Source organism: Myotis nattereri, assembly GCF_964212035.1.
Source record: "Myotis nattereri genome assembly, chromosome: 4".
NCBI classification, from domain to species: Eukaryota; Metazoa; Chordata; class Mammalia; order Chiroptera; family Vespertilionidae; genus Myotis; species Myotis nattereri.
The window spans coordinates 94845349-94865276 of NC_138079.1; the positions used below are offsets into that span (position 1 = coordinate 94845349).

The window sequence follows — 19928 nt, forward strand, 5'->3', positions numbered from 1 at the left end:
GGTGTCAGGCTCATCTTTCTGCCAGAGATATTGTAGAAATGATTCTTAGATAAAAGGATACTCTGGGATCCCTGAAAAATCTAATCTCTCAATTTAAGCTACTTTTTATATAATTTGAATCAACTCAGTTTCTATTCAGCCATCTACTTACTTTCTTCATTACTTTTTTTTAAATTGATTTTTTACAGAGAGGAAGGGAGAGGGATAGAGATTTAGAAACATCAATGAGAAAGAAACATCGATCAGCTGCCTCCTGCACACCTCCTACTGGGGATGTACCCGCAACCAAGGTACATGCCCTTGACCGGAATCAAACCTGGGACCCTTCAGTCCGCAGGCCGACGCTCTATCACTGAGCCAAACCGGTCAGGGCTTCATTATTTTTTTAAAAACCAAGTTTTATTGTGTTAAATACATATAATATAAAATTTGGCATTTAACCATTTAAAGCTGTACAACTTGGTGGCAGTATGTTCACAGTGGATAATCATCACCACTCTCTAGTTCCATGACTTTTCCATAACTCTAAACAATTACATGTCCCCAAAATGAAAAACAGGTATGCAAGCAAAAACTTATATAGGGATGTTCATAGCAGCATCACTCACAATAACTAAAAGGTATAAAAAACACAATGTCCATCACCAGATATGTGGATACATTTATATGGTCCATCCATGCAATGGAATATTATTCAGACATAAAGGAATAAAATATTGATACATGCCCAACATAGATGAACCCTGAGACCATTACACTAACTGAAAGAAGCCAGGCACAAACCCCCACATATTGTATGATTCCATTTATATGAAATATGTTCATTGCTTTCGGTCATATCTGTAAACCGTCTGTGACATTTGTCACATAGTACTTTTTATTTACTGATTTACTTTCTTAGAGATATAAAATTCCACCATAGTTTCTTCCTAGCAATGATATCTATGAAATAATGGGTCTATTGTACTAGCCCCATTTTTCAAATATACATCAAATTAAACAAATTTAATTCTAAAGATAAAGTTAACCCATGCACATTCCAATGCATCTATCTGTGCACCACCTGAAGTATGCTGTTGACATTTGGGAAAGCAGTCTTTTGGTTCCTCTTGGCAATCAATTCTTTTTTTTTTTAAATATATTTTTATTGATTTCAGAGAGGAAGGGAGAGGGAGAGAGAGGTAGACACATCAATGATGAGAGAGAATCATTGATCGACTGCCTCCTGCACACCCCCTACTGGGGGTCAAGCTTGAAACCTGGGTATGTGCCTTTGACTGGAATCAAACCTGGGACCCTTCAGTCTGCAGGCCGATGCTCTATCCACTGAGCCAAACCGGCTAGGGCTCAATTCCTTCTTTAATATGTTGCACACAGTTCCTAGATATAAGTTATCCAATATGGCAGCCACTAGCCATATGTGGCTATTTCAATTTAAATTATTTAAAATAAAATGAAATTGAAAATTCAGTTCCTCAGCCACACTCTCCACATTTCAAGGGCTCAGTAGCCACAGGTGATGGGCGGCTCTCCTATTGGGCATCGCAAAGATGGGCTGCCACGTCAGGTATCAGAGGTATTACATTTCCATCCTTGGGGAAAGGGGCTATTGGGCAGCGCTGGCTGGAACTGGCTTCCATTCTTCCTGTTGCGCTGGGAAGTGCCGCATTTCCCAGGTCCTGTGTCAGGTCAGCCTCTCCCTCGCAGCCTCACTTCCCATCACTTGCTCCTGGCTGACCATTCATCTCCCCGCCAGCTCGGAGACTGACCTACTTTCCCAATGTCGCCATGGAGGGCGTGGAGCCAGACCACAGCGTGGACCCTGCTCTCGCTGCTCCCCTTCCTGCTTGCTGCTGACCAGCGCTGGACTCGCTCCATCTTGTCACTCTCGCTCCCATCCCACTGACGAGGATCGCCTCCCACATGGCCCTCTCCAGCTTTCCTGAAGGGCCCTGCTCAGCTTCAAACTCCATTTTGTTTTGTTATGTAAGTGTGAGAAGACACCAGCCCTCCCTTCCCCACACTTCTCTCTCCAGTCTCTTGTCCCTCCTTCTCTGCCTTCCCCAGGCTTTTCCTTCTCCTTAACGTTGCTTCCTTCTTTATTTCTTTCTACTCTTTTCCTTCTTACTTTTCTTACAGTTATTTCCCTGTCATTGTAAAAACAACTATTTTTTAAATTGATTTCAGAAAGAGGGAGAGAGAGAAACATCAATGTGAGAGAGAGAGACATCCATCGGTTGCCTCCTACATGTGTCCTGACCGGGGATCAAACCCACCACCTATCGATGCACGGGATGACACTCCAACCAACTCAGCCACACTGGCCAGGGCTAAAATGAACTCTTTAAAGCTATTTGGAGCCCTAGCTGGTTTGGCTCAGTGGATAGAGCGTCGGTCTGTGGACTCAAGGGTCCCAGGTTCGATTCTGGTCAAGGGCATATGCCCAGGTTGCGGGCTTGATCCCTAGTAGAGGGCGTGCAGAAGGCAGCCAATCAATGATTCTCTCTCATCATTGATGTTTTTATCTCTCTCTTCCTCTCCCTTCCTCTCTGAAATCAATAAAAATATATTTTTTAAAAAAGCTATTTGAAAAACAAGTAGGAAGAGGAGCTAAAGAAAATCAAAACCTATATTCTTTCTATCATTTATACAAAGAAAAAACCCAAACCTTCCTTGATCTCTCAGTTCTTCTTTGCTTGTTAGGAGGTAAACACAGCATTTTCTTCCCCACCAAGAAAGTGGCTAGCAATTATGGGCAACTATATGACTCTCAGGGCAGGGAGTGGGGCTGCAAAGCTGAGTCTTTGGGGATGCATTTCCACCCCAGAAGTCTGTGGCAGGACGTGAAACATTGTTACTGCTGGATGTACATAGGATGCCAGGTTTCACTGTGAGACTGGGCAGCGTCCAGGCTGCTGCTTTGGCCAGGATGTATTTACTCTGTCCTGATGGTCCTGAGGTGCCGTCCAGCACACCAGGGCAGTGTCCACGCTGCCGAGGACTCCAGCTCTGGCCAGATGAAAACCTGCTCCTGTGCATTTAGCAAATGGTCACTGATCACCTGCCATATGCTGGATGCGGTGCTCAGGGTGCGGGCCATGTGGCGACAACTCAGACATGGTCCCTGTTCTCCCAGAGTTTACCCTCTAGCAAAGGAAATGGTGTGTGTGTGTGTGTGTGTGTGTGCGTGTGTGTGTGTGTGTGTGTGTGTGTGTGTGTGTGTGTGAGAGAGAGAGAGAGAGAGAGAGAGAGAGAGAGAGAGAGAGAGAGAGAGAGATGGGGCTTCTGAGGAGGGAATGAGACCTTTGGGAAGAGGAACTCTGTGCTTAGTTTTGGAAAGTCTGAATGTGAGACTATTTAGGGGAGAAAAGTATTTTACATTAATTAAGATATTTGTGATTTTAAGCAATAGAAAACCATTTCTCATTAACTTAAGCAAAAGCTAAAGAATTTCTTCGTCCGCTCAACTGGAAAGGTTGGGGGTGTGCCTGTTCTCTGACAGATCTAGATCCAGCCTCAAATGGTATCTTCAGTTCTCTCTCCCTCTCTCTCTCTTTCTCCCTCCTATGTTCCTCTCCATTATGGCTCATTGTCCCCACCTCACACCATGAGATAGGAAAGCGTCATCTAAAATAGGTGTGAATTCACTGACTTTTATCATTGTATCTTCTTAGGTCAAGAGAGATAGTTATCTACTTTAGCTGCAAGAGAATGTTCTCAGAGAAGAAATCTGATTGGATGAGACTGAGTCATGTGCCCACCCCTGAAGGAATCACTGTAGCCAGAGGCATTCCTATTGGCCAGGAAAGGGAGGATCTATTACCAGGAAATGAAAACAGTCAGAAATAACAGTGATTACTGCTTTCCCAGTGGAAAAAAAGTGTAGGAACAAAAGCTAGGAAGTGGGATATCATAAGGCTTTAGCAGGAGACCATGAAATGCTTGGGTTTGCTCCAAAGCAGGATACATAAAGAACAGTTGTGGGAAGTAAGGGTGGAAGTTAAAATTGGCTAAGGAGCATGGATTTTTATCTCTGGACAATGGGGAGTCATTTAAGGCTTTGGAGCAGAATTCTATATAATCAGCACTAAAGATTTAAGATCCTTTACCTGGCAGGTGGGTTTATTAATATGAAGGATGATATATAAGGAATCTGGAGACTAGATACGATATAATAGTCCAGGTAGGAACAAAGTGAATATTACTTAAGTTATTTTGGCAGTAAGTGACATAAATGAACTCTGATTAGCTTAATTTAAACAAAAGGAGGTAGTGGAGAGGGAACGATAGACAATATATTGGGACTATCAGAGGATCTTTAAAAATCAAAGGAGAAGTTGAGCAGCCAAGGTTTGGAAAGGTCAGAAGGCGAGGCACCATTCATTGGTGGGGGAAAGTTTCTATCTATTGCCTGGGTCCAGATCCCAAAACTTGTGGTCTCTGTCTCACCCATCAAGTTTCAAAATTCCAGGAGAGAGAATCTGATGGACCCAGCTTGGAACAGGTGCACCCCTCCCCCACCAGATCTGTTTTTTATGGCGGGGGAAGGGGGATGGTGGGAAGCCTAGATGTTCAGGTGTATGTAGTGGGGAGGGCTTTTCCTAAGAAGAGGGCTTTTTGTATGTCAGTAAGCCACCCTACAAGGGATGCAATCATAGAAGAAAGCCTGCATTTTTGTTAGAGGAAGAAACACAGATATTCTTAAGTTTGAATAGAAATCAGATTTCAAAGAAGTGACCAGTAGGTTTGTTTTATTTCATTTAGAGTAGTGTTTTTAAATGACTTCGAATGAATGCCTCTAGCTGGTGTTTTTCCCACTGTCTGTAATCTTGCACCTGGCCTGTTTCACTCATGGATGTTACCGTCTCTGTCTGGGAAAGCATGAGAGTTTTTTATTCCGCCTGAGAACTCAACTTGGTGCTATCCTTAAGGTAGAAATGGAATAACGGAAAACTAACCAGTTTTCTGATGGATTAGGTCCTCCTGCTAATGATCCTTTAGCATCAGGGGCTTTAGTTGCAAATATATTTTCATTTATTGTAATTATTTATATGTTTGTAATTATTTCCTGATGATAACTGTTTCCCCTTAAATTCTAAATGACTTTGGGGAAAGGACCACAACTACTCAATTAATATTTGTTTGAATTGATGTGTTTGTTAAGAAATGGACTTGAAGCCTTTTTGTAGATGTGCTTTTGAGATGTTGCTTAGTGGACCAAACTCTTAATTTATGGTTCTGGTTTTAGCATTGAGTGTTCCATGTCTCAGGAAACCCTCCAGTTCCAGGAAAACCAGGATAATTGTTCACACTACTTATGGATCTCAATCAAAAAATGTATTGTTACAGGCCCTCATCTAACTCTTAGCACTACCACCATGAAACTATGTGGTTGCTACGCACTGAATGTTTGTGCCCCTCCCCCCAATTTACATATTGAAAATATAATCTCCAATGTGATGTTATTTGGAGATGGGGCCTTTGGACGGTAATTAGGGTTAGATGAGGTTAGGAGGATGGGGCCCCTATGTTGGGATTAGTGCCCTTATAAGAAGAGGAAGAGACATGAGATCTATCTCTTTAACCATGTGAGCTCATAACAGTAAGAGACTGTTTGTAAACCAGGAAGTGATCTCTCACCAGAACTCAAATCTGCCAGGGCTTGATCTTGGACTTCCAGCCTCTAGAACTGTGAAAGAGAAATACTTGTTGTTTAAGCCACCCAGTCTATGGTAGTTGGTAGCAGCCAGTAGGGACAATCGTTTATGCCCACTGACATAGGAGTGATCCGAATCTCAGAGAACTTGGGTGATTGGTATAGTGCCAATAATAACGGATTTAAAACTCAACTTCAACTTGTCTATCTCTAAATCTGCTCTTCTCTCTACTCTGTTCCCAGAGTTCAAAGTACTAGGTTAGGAACTCTTGTCCTCAAGGAGTTTATAATGTAGCAAAAGTGATAAAGTTGTGCAGGCTATGAACAATACAAGTCTAGGAGTCTCCCTTTGCATCATAGTCACCAAAGGTTTGTGTTTTATATTCACAACTCTGGCAGTATCTGGTTGTATTTGGCAGGGTCCTCCACAGAAATAGAGCTAATAAGATATATAGATATAGATATAGATTAGATATAGATATAGATAAAGAGATTTATTATGAAGGATTGGCTCACATGATTATAGGGGATGAGAAGTCCCACAGTCTGACATCTTCAAGCTGGAGATGTAGGTCTAGTCCAAACCTGAAGGCCTGAGAACCAGGGCCAGTGGTGTAAGTCCCAGTCCAAGTCCAAAAGCCAAGAACCAGGAGCAGTGATGTCAAGGCCAGGAGCAAATGGACATCTGAGCTCAAGCAGAGAAAACAAATTCATTTTTTCTCTGCCTTCGGTTCTATTTGGATCCTCAAGGGATCAGATGGTGCTCATCCACATTGATTAGAATTATCTTCTTTTTTTTTTAAAAAAAATCCTCACTCGATGATTTTTTAATTGATTTTAGAGAGAGAGGAAGGGGGAGAGAGAAAGAGAAACATCAATGTGAGAGCGAAACATCGATCAGTTGCCTCCCATACTTACCCTGATAGGGAATCAACCCACAACTAGGTATATGCCCTGACCAGGAATAAACCCTCACCTTTTGGTTATGGGATGATGCCCCTGCCAACTGAGCCGCCTGACCAGGGTGAGTTAGCTTCTTTACTCACTCTACCAATTCAAACACTAATCTCTTCCTGACACTCTCACTGACACACCCAGAAATAATGTTTTACAAGCTACCCAGGCATCCCTTCACCCAATCACATAAAATTCACCACCACAAAGGTCTTCATAAAAAGGTGCTTTTAAAAATTCTCTCCAACTGGATGGGACAATACATGAACAATGAAGGTGTATTCTAAGAGAGGAACATACCACATACGATGCAGAGGCTGAGAATTGGGAGAGAACATATCTGATTTGGAGGAATTGGGTAAGACTTGGTGGGCAGGCTTTGAAATGATCATGAGGGGCGGCCAATAAACATGATGTAGAGAAGGGGTGGGGAACCTTTTTTCTGCAAGCGCCATTTGGATAGTTACAACATCATTTGCCGGTCATACAGAATTATCAACTTAAAACTTAGCCTGCCTTATTTGGTCACACATGTAATTAACTCACCTCTAATGCCTTGGCAGGGCCAGATAAATGATTTCTGGGGCCTTCATTCCCCACCCCTGATGACGAGGATGGAAGGGAATTATATCTACAGAACAAAGACACGTGGCCTGGCTTATCAACCCCACTCAGTCCTGTGTTTGGTGTTAAGTGGGCAAAACGTAGTCCTGAGGTGAAGATTAATGAACTGCGTTTCGAATTGAGTCAATAAATGTTGAGCATGCTGTGCCGACAGCATGGTGTTAGAGAAATATGAACGACTAAAGCCAAGATCCGATCTTTGCTTCTGGTGAGACCAAATGTGTGGATGGGAAATCCTTAGAACAGTAGGGGATGACGTATTGCTAAGGACTATAACGTGAGGTATGGATTAAAAGGTAAGATTATCAGGAAACGCCATGTGGCAGAAATGGAGCTTGAAATTAGACTTGCCAAAAAAAAAAGGATTAGGTTTAGATTGAACATAATGAGGAGGGAAGGCATTCTCAGTGAGAGGAACAGCATATACCAGGAGTCGCGGGTAGGACCAAATATTGGGAGGGAGAACAGGAGATAGGATCAAATATTGCAGAGCTGGAAGGAAACAAAGAATATGTAGTGCCATGCCCATAGTTTTCAGAGAAGGTTAACTGAGGTGCAGAGAAGCCAAATAGCTGGCACAGCTTAATTCAAAGTCTTTGAATCCATTTTGGTTCAGATAGTCAATCGACCTCTTACTCCAGCAAGGATTAATGTTGTTTTTAAGTGACACAAAACCCCAAACATAAAAGTGGCTTAAACAAGATAGGCATTGAGTTCTCTTTCCTGCAAAAGAAGTTCAAAGGTGGCCCAGCATTTGTGTGGTGCTCCATGGTGTCAGGGACCCCGGCTGCTTCTGCCTTGTGACTCTGCCACCTCAGTTGGTGGCTTTGCCTACAGTGACCGAGATGTGGCTGTTTGGGCTACAGCACTCATGTCTGTGCCTCGCAGCCAGCAGGAAGGAGGAAGGAACAGAGAAGGGCCCATTCCCTCCCCATGAGATACTTCCTGTAAGTTACACATGTCCTATCTTCTCTCTTCTATTGGACAGAACATAGTCACATGGCCATGCCTCGCTCCAAGGAAGGCTGGGAAATGTAAAGTTTATGATAAAAGGCTATGTGCCAGCTAAATATGGGGGTTTCTATTCCTAAAGCAGAAGAGAGAGAGAGGATATTGATGGACAGACAAGTGTCTGACACCCTCTGCAGCCTTTGGCAGCAGCCTAAAAGCCTCTGAGCCTTTGTTCTTTCTCTGTAAAATGGGAAGTCCACACTTAGGGTGAGAAAGTTCATGAACATATGGAAAATATCTGGTACAACACTTAGCACGTCTTAGGTGCCAAATACATTTTAGTCCCTTTCTTTAAGAAGCTGCTATTAGTCACATATACAGGGAGGTGGGACAAGATCCTAGGTCTCCTTATTTGAAGACCAGAATCCCTCCTGTGCATCAGCATGGGGGGCAAGTTTCTTAATTGTTTTCTGGCTTATTTGTTTAAATAGCTGATACAAGCAGTAGATTTTCTCCCCAAATAATAACTTAAAGGAAGGGCAATATATTAAAGATTCAAGCAGAGGTAGAAATCTTAGAAGCCTAGTGCCTTCACCCCAACATCTCCTCTGTCTTTGAGTTACCTCATCAGATCCCCAGTGACCCACGGAACACAGACTGACACCCACTGGATGGAGGGATAAAATAGGACTTGTTGTTAGAGGGCAAGAGAACATGACAAAGAACGGAGACTTTTTATCCCTTCAGTGAACATGCATTGAACATCTCTGCTTCACCAGGCACTGTTCCAGGTTCTGGAATGTTGATACAGCTGAGAACAAAATAGACAATTGCCCTGTTCTCATGGAGCCTATATTCCAGAGTGGGATGCTCAGAAATGCTTGGATAAAATCGCACCTTGAATTGACCCATATCTTTTCATTCTATAAACTATTGGGGGGTAGGGAGGCAACATTTATGCATAACTGCCTGTTTGCGATCCCAATTAATGTGGAAGCATAGACGCAGGTGAGCTCACAGAAACTGCTTTTCACATTACCTCATTTTTTTGGCTCTCTTGGAATAGATGCTCATTACAAGGATGGTTCCATTGATCTCAGTTCCAAATGATTAGAGGAGGCAGGTGTTAGAGGTGAATGGTGATATATTTGGAGCTATTTTGAGAGTGTTACAAAATACTATCCAGAACTTCAAGATTGTCCAGATCCCCAACCAGGTTCCTGAAAGAACCACACACATAAGGAACGAGAAGAGAGTGAGGTTCTGAGAACCACTTTAGTAATGGACACTCAGGCTTCCAATAACTCCTGATGTGGTAGAGTTAGGACATGCATCTTAGACCCTACTCTATATGTCCTACTCCCCATGTAAACCTTTGGCCACATGGTTCAGGTGTGCTGTCTTCTGGGGAAGGGCCTGAGAGGGGAAAGGGTCATATTTACAGAGTAAGCTTTGTCCTAACTTACTACAAGTTTCAGACTTAGAAGCTGCATTACAAAAGACAGCATGTGGAACATGTCCCCAAAAGTCACCTTTGTCTGAGGTGTGCTCACCGAATAGAGACGAGAAACCAGGAGAGGTGCAGGGCAGGCTGGCACCCTTGCGCCATAGCCTGGTCTGGGGGTACTGAGGGCTCTGAGCTATCAGATTAGCTCCTCCTCTTTCCTTGGGGGCGGCGACCTAGGGGGCTCATTGTCTCCCTTGGGGGACTGGAATCAGCAGCCACAACAATCCTCCAACAACTAAAAGAAAGTCTTTAACCTCAAATTTTAGGAGGAGAAAAGATAAGTATGTAAGACCATGGCAACTGCTACCATCATTTGTTATGTGACAAACACTTTGCCGGCCACATTACATACCTTCTCATTAAATGCCATCTAATTTATCCCTATAACTACACAGTGATGTGGCTACTATTATAACCTCACTTTTACAGAAGAGGAAACGGATGCTCTGAGAATTTACACTTGCCTGAGATTGAAAGCCACAGAGCTGAAGTATAACCCAGGCTCTCAGATTCCAAAGCCAACATCTTACAGAATTGCCTGTCTGAAGTTGCTGCACAGGAAATAAGCACTGGATGAGCAATTTCCTGGAGGCCTCTGTCTGCTCATTCATTTAGTCAACAAATACTTTTCAGAGCTTCTTGCAAGATACACATTCTCTAAGGTGTTTTAGAATCGCAGTGATCAAACAAGGATCCCTGCCTTATGGATCATACCATTTCCTGTTCTAATTATTTTTAAAAAATTCAGTATTGCTCAGCCAGGACAATTAACATTATTTTGTTTTCCTTGGCCACAGTAAGGTTGGAGTTGAAAGAATAAATACTCCCCTCTTTTTTAAAGCCCAGTTCTTTCTTTTCCTTTATGATGTCGTTCCTGGGTCTGTTTTGGATGACGCTGGGCTAGAAAATGCAGGTCTGTGTGTTCAAGTTATTACATTTCTATCCTGACATTTAAGTCTCAGCTCTGTGGTCATGCCTTCAATAATTGTTCAGAAGAAATGGGAAACCACCAAGGAGTATAAAAAACTGAGCCCTGGGCAAAAAAGAAAGTGCATTCGTTCAGAAACTTGCTGAAAAGAAATGTGCAAGGGTGTGTCCGGGGAAGGGGCAGTGCAGGAGTTGGGAACTGAAGGGTGATAGCTCCATGACTCTGTTCTAAAGAGAGGGGAGGGTTCATGTCCATAAGGGAATGCAGATGCAAGGGTGCTAAGTGAGACAGCAAAGGCGAGGGGATTTCAAACCGACAAGAGAAAACTGGGAAGAGCAAAACTGTGGGAAAAAATGATAGTGTCTTGAGAACTTAAAAGAGGTTAAGAAACCAGTGACTCTTTTGAAAAAAAAAAAAAACACAATAAACACACATGTAAATTAAATGACAAACGAAAAATGGTGACACCCAAAGCACTTCAAAGAGGTATTTAAGGGATAGTGTGATTTGGGAAAAGGCCCTGGGGAATGTGGCAAATGGCAAAGCAGATGGAAAATTAACCCCAAATTGAGAAACACTAAATGGGTTATGGTGGCATTTATGAAACAGTAAGAGAATTAAAGTCTGAAGGGAAATGGCGAATAATAAATATGTCTAGAGAACATTCCAAATAATCAGATTTTGAAAGTTAAAGGAGACTTACCACTGTAAGGCAAAAGAGAGAAAATAGAAATCTGGAGGAATGAGACATTTTAAGTAAAGCTGAAGGAGCTGATGGGGCCCACATGCAGTTGGCTATTGATGAAAGGACAGAGGGACCCTGGACATGAGTGTACTGAGTGGCAGTGGTAAGCGTGGTTTTAGAAAGATCAGCTTGCATTTGGGGTGGAGTGTTCGAAAACATGGCAAGGTAAAAAAACAGTAAAAAAAATGCACTGAAAATTTAAATGTTAGCTGCTATTTATTAGGCGACAGCTGCGTACTAGGCAGTGTGCTGAGCATTTTATGTGCACTATCGCTAATCCCACTCCGAACCTGGGAGGTAGGTATGTGTTATATTAAGCCACATGAAATGTCATGGCTAGTTCATATGGTTTAACCCAGTGGTCGGCAAACTGTGGCTCGCGGGCCACATGCGGCTCTTTGGCCCCTTGAGTGTGGCTCTTCCTAAGCCTTAGGAGTACCCTAATTAAGTTAATAACAATGTACCTACCTATACAGTTTAAGTTTAAAAAATTTGACTCTCAAAAGAAATTTCAATTGTTGTACTGTTGATATTTGGCTCTGTTGACTAATGAGTTTGCTGACTACTGGTTTAACCTGATCTGTTTTTACAAAGAAGGAAATGGAAGCTAGGAGGATGTTAAATACACTGTCCAAAATGACATATCTGGGCAGTGGTGGAGCCGGTTTGTCATCCACGATGTAGAAATAGCAGTTTGTTCTTTCATCCATCCTGAGTATGTTCATTCAGCACCAGCTATGTGCCAGACACTCTACAGCACTAAACAGGGCAGATGCAGTGGCTGCCTTCATGATGCATACTGTCCATTGGTTTCATAAGAACCACACTCACCAACGCCAGTCTAGAGCAGCTGTCCAATAGACAGTTCCCAAGAGCCACAAGTCATCTTAAATTTTCTGGCAGCACTTTAAACAAGTAAAAGCTGATTTTAGTAATATATTTTATTGTACCCAATAGGTCTAAACTATTTGACATGAAATCAATATCAAATTACTCATGAACTCTTTTACACAATTTTTTAATACAAAGTCTTCCAAGTCTAGTGTGTATCGTGCCCTTATGGCACATCTCTATTCAGACTAACAATGTTTTCAAGTGCTCAGTAGTTGGTGGCTACCAAATTAGACAGTGCAGTTCTAGACAGAACATGTCATTCTGGCCCAATTTTTAGTAGTCATAATTATACAGGAAAAATGACCTACCTGTTTCTCAGTGTTTTTTCTGATCCCCACACACAACATCATAGGGCATGAATTGCAAGCAAATAATGTTTTCTTCACTTGGACTTTAGCTTCATATCCCTAAGACTAGACACCAAAGGAAACTTGTATGTAAGTCATATACAGGGTGAGCTAAAGTAGGTATGCAAGCCACAGAGTTTATTCTTGTATTATTAGTTATTAATTATCTTATTTTCCATACAAACAACTGTAAACCTACTTTTTGCCCAAACCTGTAGGTTTGCACACTTTTTGGTTTAGTGTTGGGTATATCACTAACAATAAAACACAACTTGACACTTTACCATCAATGAGTGATGATGACATAGAAGCGGACCCTCTGCAAACCATCAGAGCCCCCCCCCCCTTACATTGTCCCAGCTTTCTTTCATGTATTTATTGCTCCTGATAGAAATTTTAAAAGTGTAATTTGAAGCTTAGCAGCAGCCAGAATTTCTCATATTTTATCTGGTCACTAAATATTTATTATCAATTTTTGAGAAGTAAACAAACCAGTGATAAAACTTTATTGTTTAATACAAGTGCCCAGCAGGTGTTAATGGGAACGAAGCAATGGGGTGTGCAATGATATTTCCCTAGTAAAGAATTTTGCTCTGGAACAAGTTTAAATGGGAAGAAAGCCCAAGGAAATATGGATTGTCCTTCCTAGAAATTGGATGGGGGAATTGAAGGTAATAGGTACTTGCTCCCTGCCAACTTTATAATGAAATTACCATTCAGCAAAAATCTGTGTTAGAGTTGTTGTTGTTTTTTTCCTCCCGAGGGACTGAAGATCCTAATAAAAAAGAAAGAGAAGGAAGAAGACAATATTAACACTGAGTATATGGACTCATTGATCCAGAATATTGAATTTTAAAGGAACAGAGGAAAATCTGAAGCATGAGACTTTCCATATAATCCAGTGGTTCTCAACCTTGGCTGCACATTAGAATCACCTGGGAATCCTTTTAAAATCCTGATTTCTGGGTCTCATCCTCCGGACATTCTGTTTCTTTGTTACTAATGTTGTGGCCCCTCCCCATAACAAAGAAACAGAATTTCCGGAGGATGAGGCCCAGAAATCAGGATTTTAAAAAGATTCCCAGGAGATTCTAATGTGCAGCCAAGGCTGAGAACCACTGAATAATCATTCCCATAAAATCTGAAGAAGAGTGATTGCATCTAAATAATCACCCTGCTAATTCCATCTAATTGCACTACAAATGGGAGAAAAGGGAATGAGTGGAGGAAACAGAGATGGGGAATTAAAGAAGAAGTAAATTCACCTGGGTGCCTGGGTATCAACAGCACATGTGGCTCCTTGATAAAAGTGGTGACTGTGACCTTTAGTTCATACAGCACAGCCCTGTGAATGACTCTCTCCAAGACACATGTCTAGGTCAAACCAGAAACATTTGTTCTCTGGTCTGCCTTTTCCAAACAGATAACATATAGAGTATTTCCAAACCTCTTGATAATCAAAATGTTTTTTCAGTTTCACCCAAATATAGGGCATTAGGTAGATGCAACCTGAACTCTATTTATCTCAAAGTGTTGGATAAGCAACACCTGGCTTGGAGCTCATTGGATTCAATTAAAATAAAAATAAAATTCAGTGAATTAGCTGGCCAAACTATGAGTTTGGGAACAGCTACAAAGTGGCTTGGTAACAGATTTTCTCTAGCCCAGGTAAGGGACTCTGGTGGTCTTCCTCTGAATCTTTATGTTGAAATTCCATGAACAGAGTTCCATCCTGTTTCATGGTTCTGTGGCCTTTGAAAGGACACTGGTGGTCTTTGAATATTTATGCTGAAATTCCATGAACAGAGTTCTGTCCTGTTTCCTGGTTCTATGCCTTTGACTTTGCAGTTTTCTCCATGCAGTGCATCTCCTTTCCCTCCCCTTGCCGTTCACCTGGCCAGCCCTTGCTCTTCTTCCTGACACAACCCAAGCATCTGCCTCTCTGTTTCCTCATTTCAGCCCTGCCTCCACAATAGAATCGGCCATCTATTCCTTATGTGCTTCACCAGCCTACTTAGTACATATCTCTAATTTTATACTTATTGCTCTTTTTAAACTTGATTTTAGACAGAAGAAGGAGAGAGAGAAAGTGTGTGTGTGTGTGTGTGTGTGTGTGTGTGTGTGAGAGAGAGAGAGAGAGAGAGAGAGAGAAAGTGTGTGTGTGTGTGTGTGTGTGAGAGAGAGAGAGAGAGAGAGAGAGAGAGAGAGAGAGAGAGAGAGAGAGAGAGATTAGAGAGAGACATCAATCAGTTGCTTTCTGCACACAGTCCAACCAACCCAAAATCTAGGTATGTGCCCTGCCTGACCAGGAATTGAGCCCACCACCTTTTGGTGCATAGGATGATGCTCCAACCAACTGAGTCACACGGGCTGCACTTCCTGTTCTTTATTGCAGTTATTTGTTGCAGATATATAGGGTGTTCCTAAAAATGTGTACACACTTTGAATGATTATAAAGTTAGTGTTTATTAACATACAGTTCATTTTCAAAATTTAAAGGAATCTACAGAAATGAATAATTTTTTTTGTCAACACCTGTTTTTAAAACCATGGCCATTCTGGTTCAGGCAGTGCTGATAACACAAAGCAATGGAATCACAAATGTCAAGAATCATTGCATTTGGTATTTGTGTGCCCTTAATTTGTCAACTGCTTCCAGTTTTATAATGTAAACTTTATGTTGTATGTATCCCCATAAAAAGTCTAGTGGATAAATTTCCTTTGTTCAAAACTTCGTCTGGCTTCACCCATTATTTCAAATCAGTTGAACTTAAAAGGAATGAAATTAAGTGAGTTATCAGCTTTGAATAATTACAAAGGCAGTGTTTGTACTTCAACTGAGTTTCAAACTTCCAGTAGCATTTTATGATGAACTAGAGGCCTGGTGCATGAATTCGTGCAAGAGTGGGGTCTCGCCGGGGGGAGGAGCCGGCTCCTGGGAGGACTCCAGGTCGTGTCCTGCCCATCTCGCCCCCAACAGCATCAAGCTAACCTACTGATTGGAACGTCTGCCCCCTGGTGGTCAGTGCACATCATAGCAACTGGTTGACCAGTCAACTGTCTGCCCCCTGGTGGTCAGTGCATGTCATAGCCAGTGGTTGAGCAGCCTTAGCATATCATTAGCTTATTACGCTTTGATTGGCTGAATGGCTGACCAGACACTTAGCATATTAGGCTTTTATTATATAGGATTTCCTTTGTTCAAAGCTTAGTCTGGCTGAAAAGAAAGAAACATTAATTGAGCTATCAGCTGTTAAAGTGTGTATACATGTTTTTGGGACACTCTGTATATTTGCTTATTTTTGGACTATTTTCTTAGCATGGTTTTTGGTAATGGGGTGTGATAAATAGTAGGTATTCAAAATGTCTGTTAGATGGGTGGATGAATGTATTGAGGGATTGATGGTCATGGATGGGTGGATGGATGGATGGCACTTCTGGTGAATATCTATCAACACACTCTACCACCAAACATTCATTTCGCTCATTGTTGTGCCAGAAAATGTGATAGAGCCAAAAATAACCATGAGGAACGAAACCAAAATAGTTAACTTGGAAATAGCTTAATTTAGACCCCAGTTAGTACTTTGAAAGCTGGCTGATAATGGGGAACTTGACCAAATTCCCAATCCATGCAAATTGTCTTCTCAAGGGTCTCAGTAAGGGAGTGTGAAGTGGAACACTCCTTAAATGTGCTGCCTGGACCGCATCCATTCAGTTCATCAAATACAGCCAGGAAGCAGCAAAGGATAAAACGACGACAACAACAAAAACCCAGCTCTGATTATCGAGATAATGAATGTTTTTTTAACCGTAAACAAAAATGTTGAAGTTGTCTTTAAATGCAAAGAAGCATTTTTACTTCTGCTTCTATTGGCAACACATCTGAGTGCATCATACCTCCCCTTAAAACCTTTCATGAATCCCCACAGCCTTCTGAACAAAATCCAAACCCTCAGGGTGTCATCCAAGGTCCCTTATGATCTGGCTTCAGAGATTCTCTCCAGACAAATCCCGCTGCCCGTCAGCCTTCCTAAGCTAGTCTCTACTTCCTCTCGCATATGTCACTCCCTGTGTTGATTTTTCTTTACTTAAGATTATTCCCCTGCTCAGAATTCTTTTATCCTGACTTTCCTCAATCCCTTCACTCCTCATGATTCCCCAAGAATCCTTCCCTAAATCCCTGAGGTTGAGTCAGGGGTCATTCTCCATGTTCTCACAACTTCTCACACTTACTGTCCATCACTACACAAGCGACATTCTAGTGCGATTATTGTTTATATATTTGTGTCACTGAATTATAAGAATGTAGGTAAGAGGGCAGACGGGCACTGTGTTTTTTATTTCTTATCGATAGGACTCACCATAAGGCCTGACACATAGTAGACATTCAGTAAATAGTTGTTGAATCAATAAATGTTCTAACTAGAAAATGATCTGAGATGCCTCAAATGTACCAAGTAAAATAGTGATTACTCTGCTGCTGCTTCTAAAATAGCAGTGCTTCATACCAAAAACAGTATTTTTGTTAAAAATGGAAAGTATTTGCATAACTTTGGAGACTACAAAGATACACAAAAGAAAATAAAAAGTACCTATAAAATTTCCATGCACAGACAAGCCCTATCTTTATCCTCTTTTCTGCTTGATTAACGTTAAATACTGCGCATTTTTCCATGCCATTAACTTATCTTTAAAAACATGATTTTTTCTTTTTATTTATTTAAAATTTGTCCTTATTGTTGAAAGTATTACAGATGTCCACCCTTTTTTCCTGATCTCCTACACCCCGCACCGCCCCCCCCCCCCCCCCCGCCCCATGACCCTTCTAGTGCATTGAATGGATACACAGTCCTTGTTCTTTGACTTTGCCCAGTTCCTTCATCTTGCCATTGGAGAACTGATTCTCCCCCGCCACACACACACACACACACACACACACACACACACACACACACAACACACACACAACACAGCCAGATCTTCCTCAGCAGGATGGCCTAGGGCAGTCAGTTAGGTCGATCCGTCTTTTTGGAATTTTTCTGTAGTCTAGTATTCCTCTTTAATATTTTACGACTTTATCTACTTTTAGTGTCAAAAGAATATAGACCAAGAGAATGCTATGACTTTGAGATACTGTGCCTGTCTAGGAAGTCTTTGAATGCTTCAATCCAACATACTTTATTCATTGAGTGTCTGCTTAGTGGTGTGTTTTTGTGGAAGTCTGTTCCAACATCACATTTTTCTCAAGTTGCAAGAAAATGTGCACCTTTGGGGACTCCCAACCCAAAGGCTGGGAGAGGAGCCCTGCCTTGCTTCCCCACCTGCGCCAACCTTACTGCAGGCGAGGTGGCTTTGAGGAGTGGTGGCGGTAAGAGTGTTGTAAGACAGACAGATGCCACCTGCAATGCAAATACCTATGCCAAAAGCGGACTGCAGAGGTATTATATAAGAAAGATACTGAGGCGTTGTCCTTAATAACCTATTTCCCTTGCTCTCACATCTAATCCATCACCGAATACCTCCACTTGGTCCTATTGGTTGCTGCTCCTACTCTCCCTTCTCTTTCTTCAGGGCCACAACAGGACCAAAGCCAACATCAAATCTAACGTGGCTAATAAGTACACAGTAACCAAGCCCTCTACATGCACTCTGGTCCCTTCAAATCCACTCTGTACACAGCCTTCGAGTCATGTTATACAAGCAAAGTCTGATCATATCACCTTCCTAATTAAAACTTTCATTGTCTTCCATTATTTTAAAACCAGATGGAACGCCTTAACATGGCCTGAAAAGCTTTGCATTGTTTGCATCATCTCAATCACCCCACATCCTGCATTTTCCTGTCTCTCTCAGCTCCATCCTCACAGGTTTACATTCAGTCCCTCGTACGCACTACCACAGGGCTCTTGCACACGATGTTCCCTTTGCCTGGGACATGCTTACATCTTTTCCAGTTAATGCTGACTCATCCTTCAGGGCCCGCTGCTCTTCCTTACAGAAGTCTTGTCTGATGACTTGTTTCACTTTCACCTAGCATGCCCACCTTGCCATTGTAACGCTGACATAGATCTGTAATTACTCAATTAATGCCTGTACTTTCCCTTAGACTATCAGCTTCATGAGGAGAGTGATCATGTCTGTTTCCTTATTTATTCCCAGCCAACTAGCTAACTCCTGGCACGCAGCAAATGTTTAATAAATATTAGTTGAATGAATAATGAATGGAGGGGAAATTATGTCTTTGAAGTTGTGGGTCATGTGGTTTATGAGTTTCCTGTAGGGAAGCTTGTTAAAACACGATAGAACATGCTTTCGAATCCTTTTTTAAGGTCATTTGAACAAGGTATATGGATCTGGCAGGACAGAAAGACAACATTCATGTGCTAATTACAGTCAGTCACTAAAGCCTGTACAGGAGTGGGCATTCTGAGAATGAGTATAGGCTCATGGAAGAGCGCCTGGTCAGGGGGCAGTGCCGGCATGCGTACTAACCCTTCCACACGTGGAGGCTGCTTGAGATGGGGATGGCGTTGGGAGTGTACGCTTTTTCACTGTTACCTGATGGTGACATCCACTCATTGGTCTCACACCTGTCTTCTTCTTCCCTTAAAAACATTGTCTTTCTCTCTTCCTCTTTCTAGATTTATGGTCAATGTGACATGGGACGGCAAAGACCTGTCCTTCACTGAGGAGGGCTACCAGGTGCACCCCAGGCTGGTGGTGATTGTGCTGAACAAGGACCGAGAGTGGGAAAAGGTGAGTGTCCTGTGTGCTGAACGCGGGGGAGGGAAGAGAGCCTGGGAAACCAAGGGCTCGAATTACTTCTTTTCCCAAATCACTTCCCGTTGAGCTGCTCCAGGTCCCATCCCAAGCAGCTGCCTTTGGAACAAGGCAGCCAAATATTGTAAGATGCAGTGTTTGCTTCTTCCGGCTACACTGTTAATGGTGTGCTGCTCTCTCTGTGGGGTCTCCACCCTCAGGAGCAAGGGTCCTTGAAGGACTTAGGATAATTTCAAGGCGGCGAGATTTTGTTCACATCATTGCAGTAGCAGGTGTTGACTCTATAGCAGTGATCACACCCGTTTGCCTAAACCTCATAATTTTGTTTCATGTTGACACATTTAAGCATCTGGATGAAACCCCTATATTTTCATTTACTTAGTCTTTTATTTTAAATCAACTAATTTCCAAAATTTAAGTGTGCCCCGTCTAGAAAGCATAGGTTGAAAAAGAAGGTTATATTGTTTGTAAAGCACATTTTCTAGTACATATATATTAACTATAAAAAAATCACTGTGCCGAGAAACAATCATCTCACA

General features: G+C 42.1%; 1 protein-coding gene across 2 annotated transcripts in view; it reads left to right on the forward strand.

The window, feature by feature from the left end:
* Nucleotides 1–19928, forward strand: part of GRIN2A (glutamate ionotropic receptor NMDA type subunit 2A) — a 371825-nt gene that overhangs the window by 239235 nt on the left and 112662 nt on the right. For both annotated transcript variants that reach the window (XM_081089521.1, XM_081089522.1), the window contains one exon: nt 19251–19365. In XM_081089521.1, coding sequence (XP_080945647.1) covers nt 19251–19365 — 115 coding nt within the window. The remainder of the gene's footprint in view (nt 1–19250; nt 19366–19928) is intronic.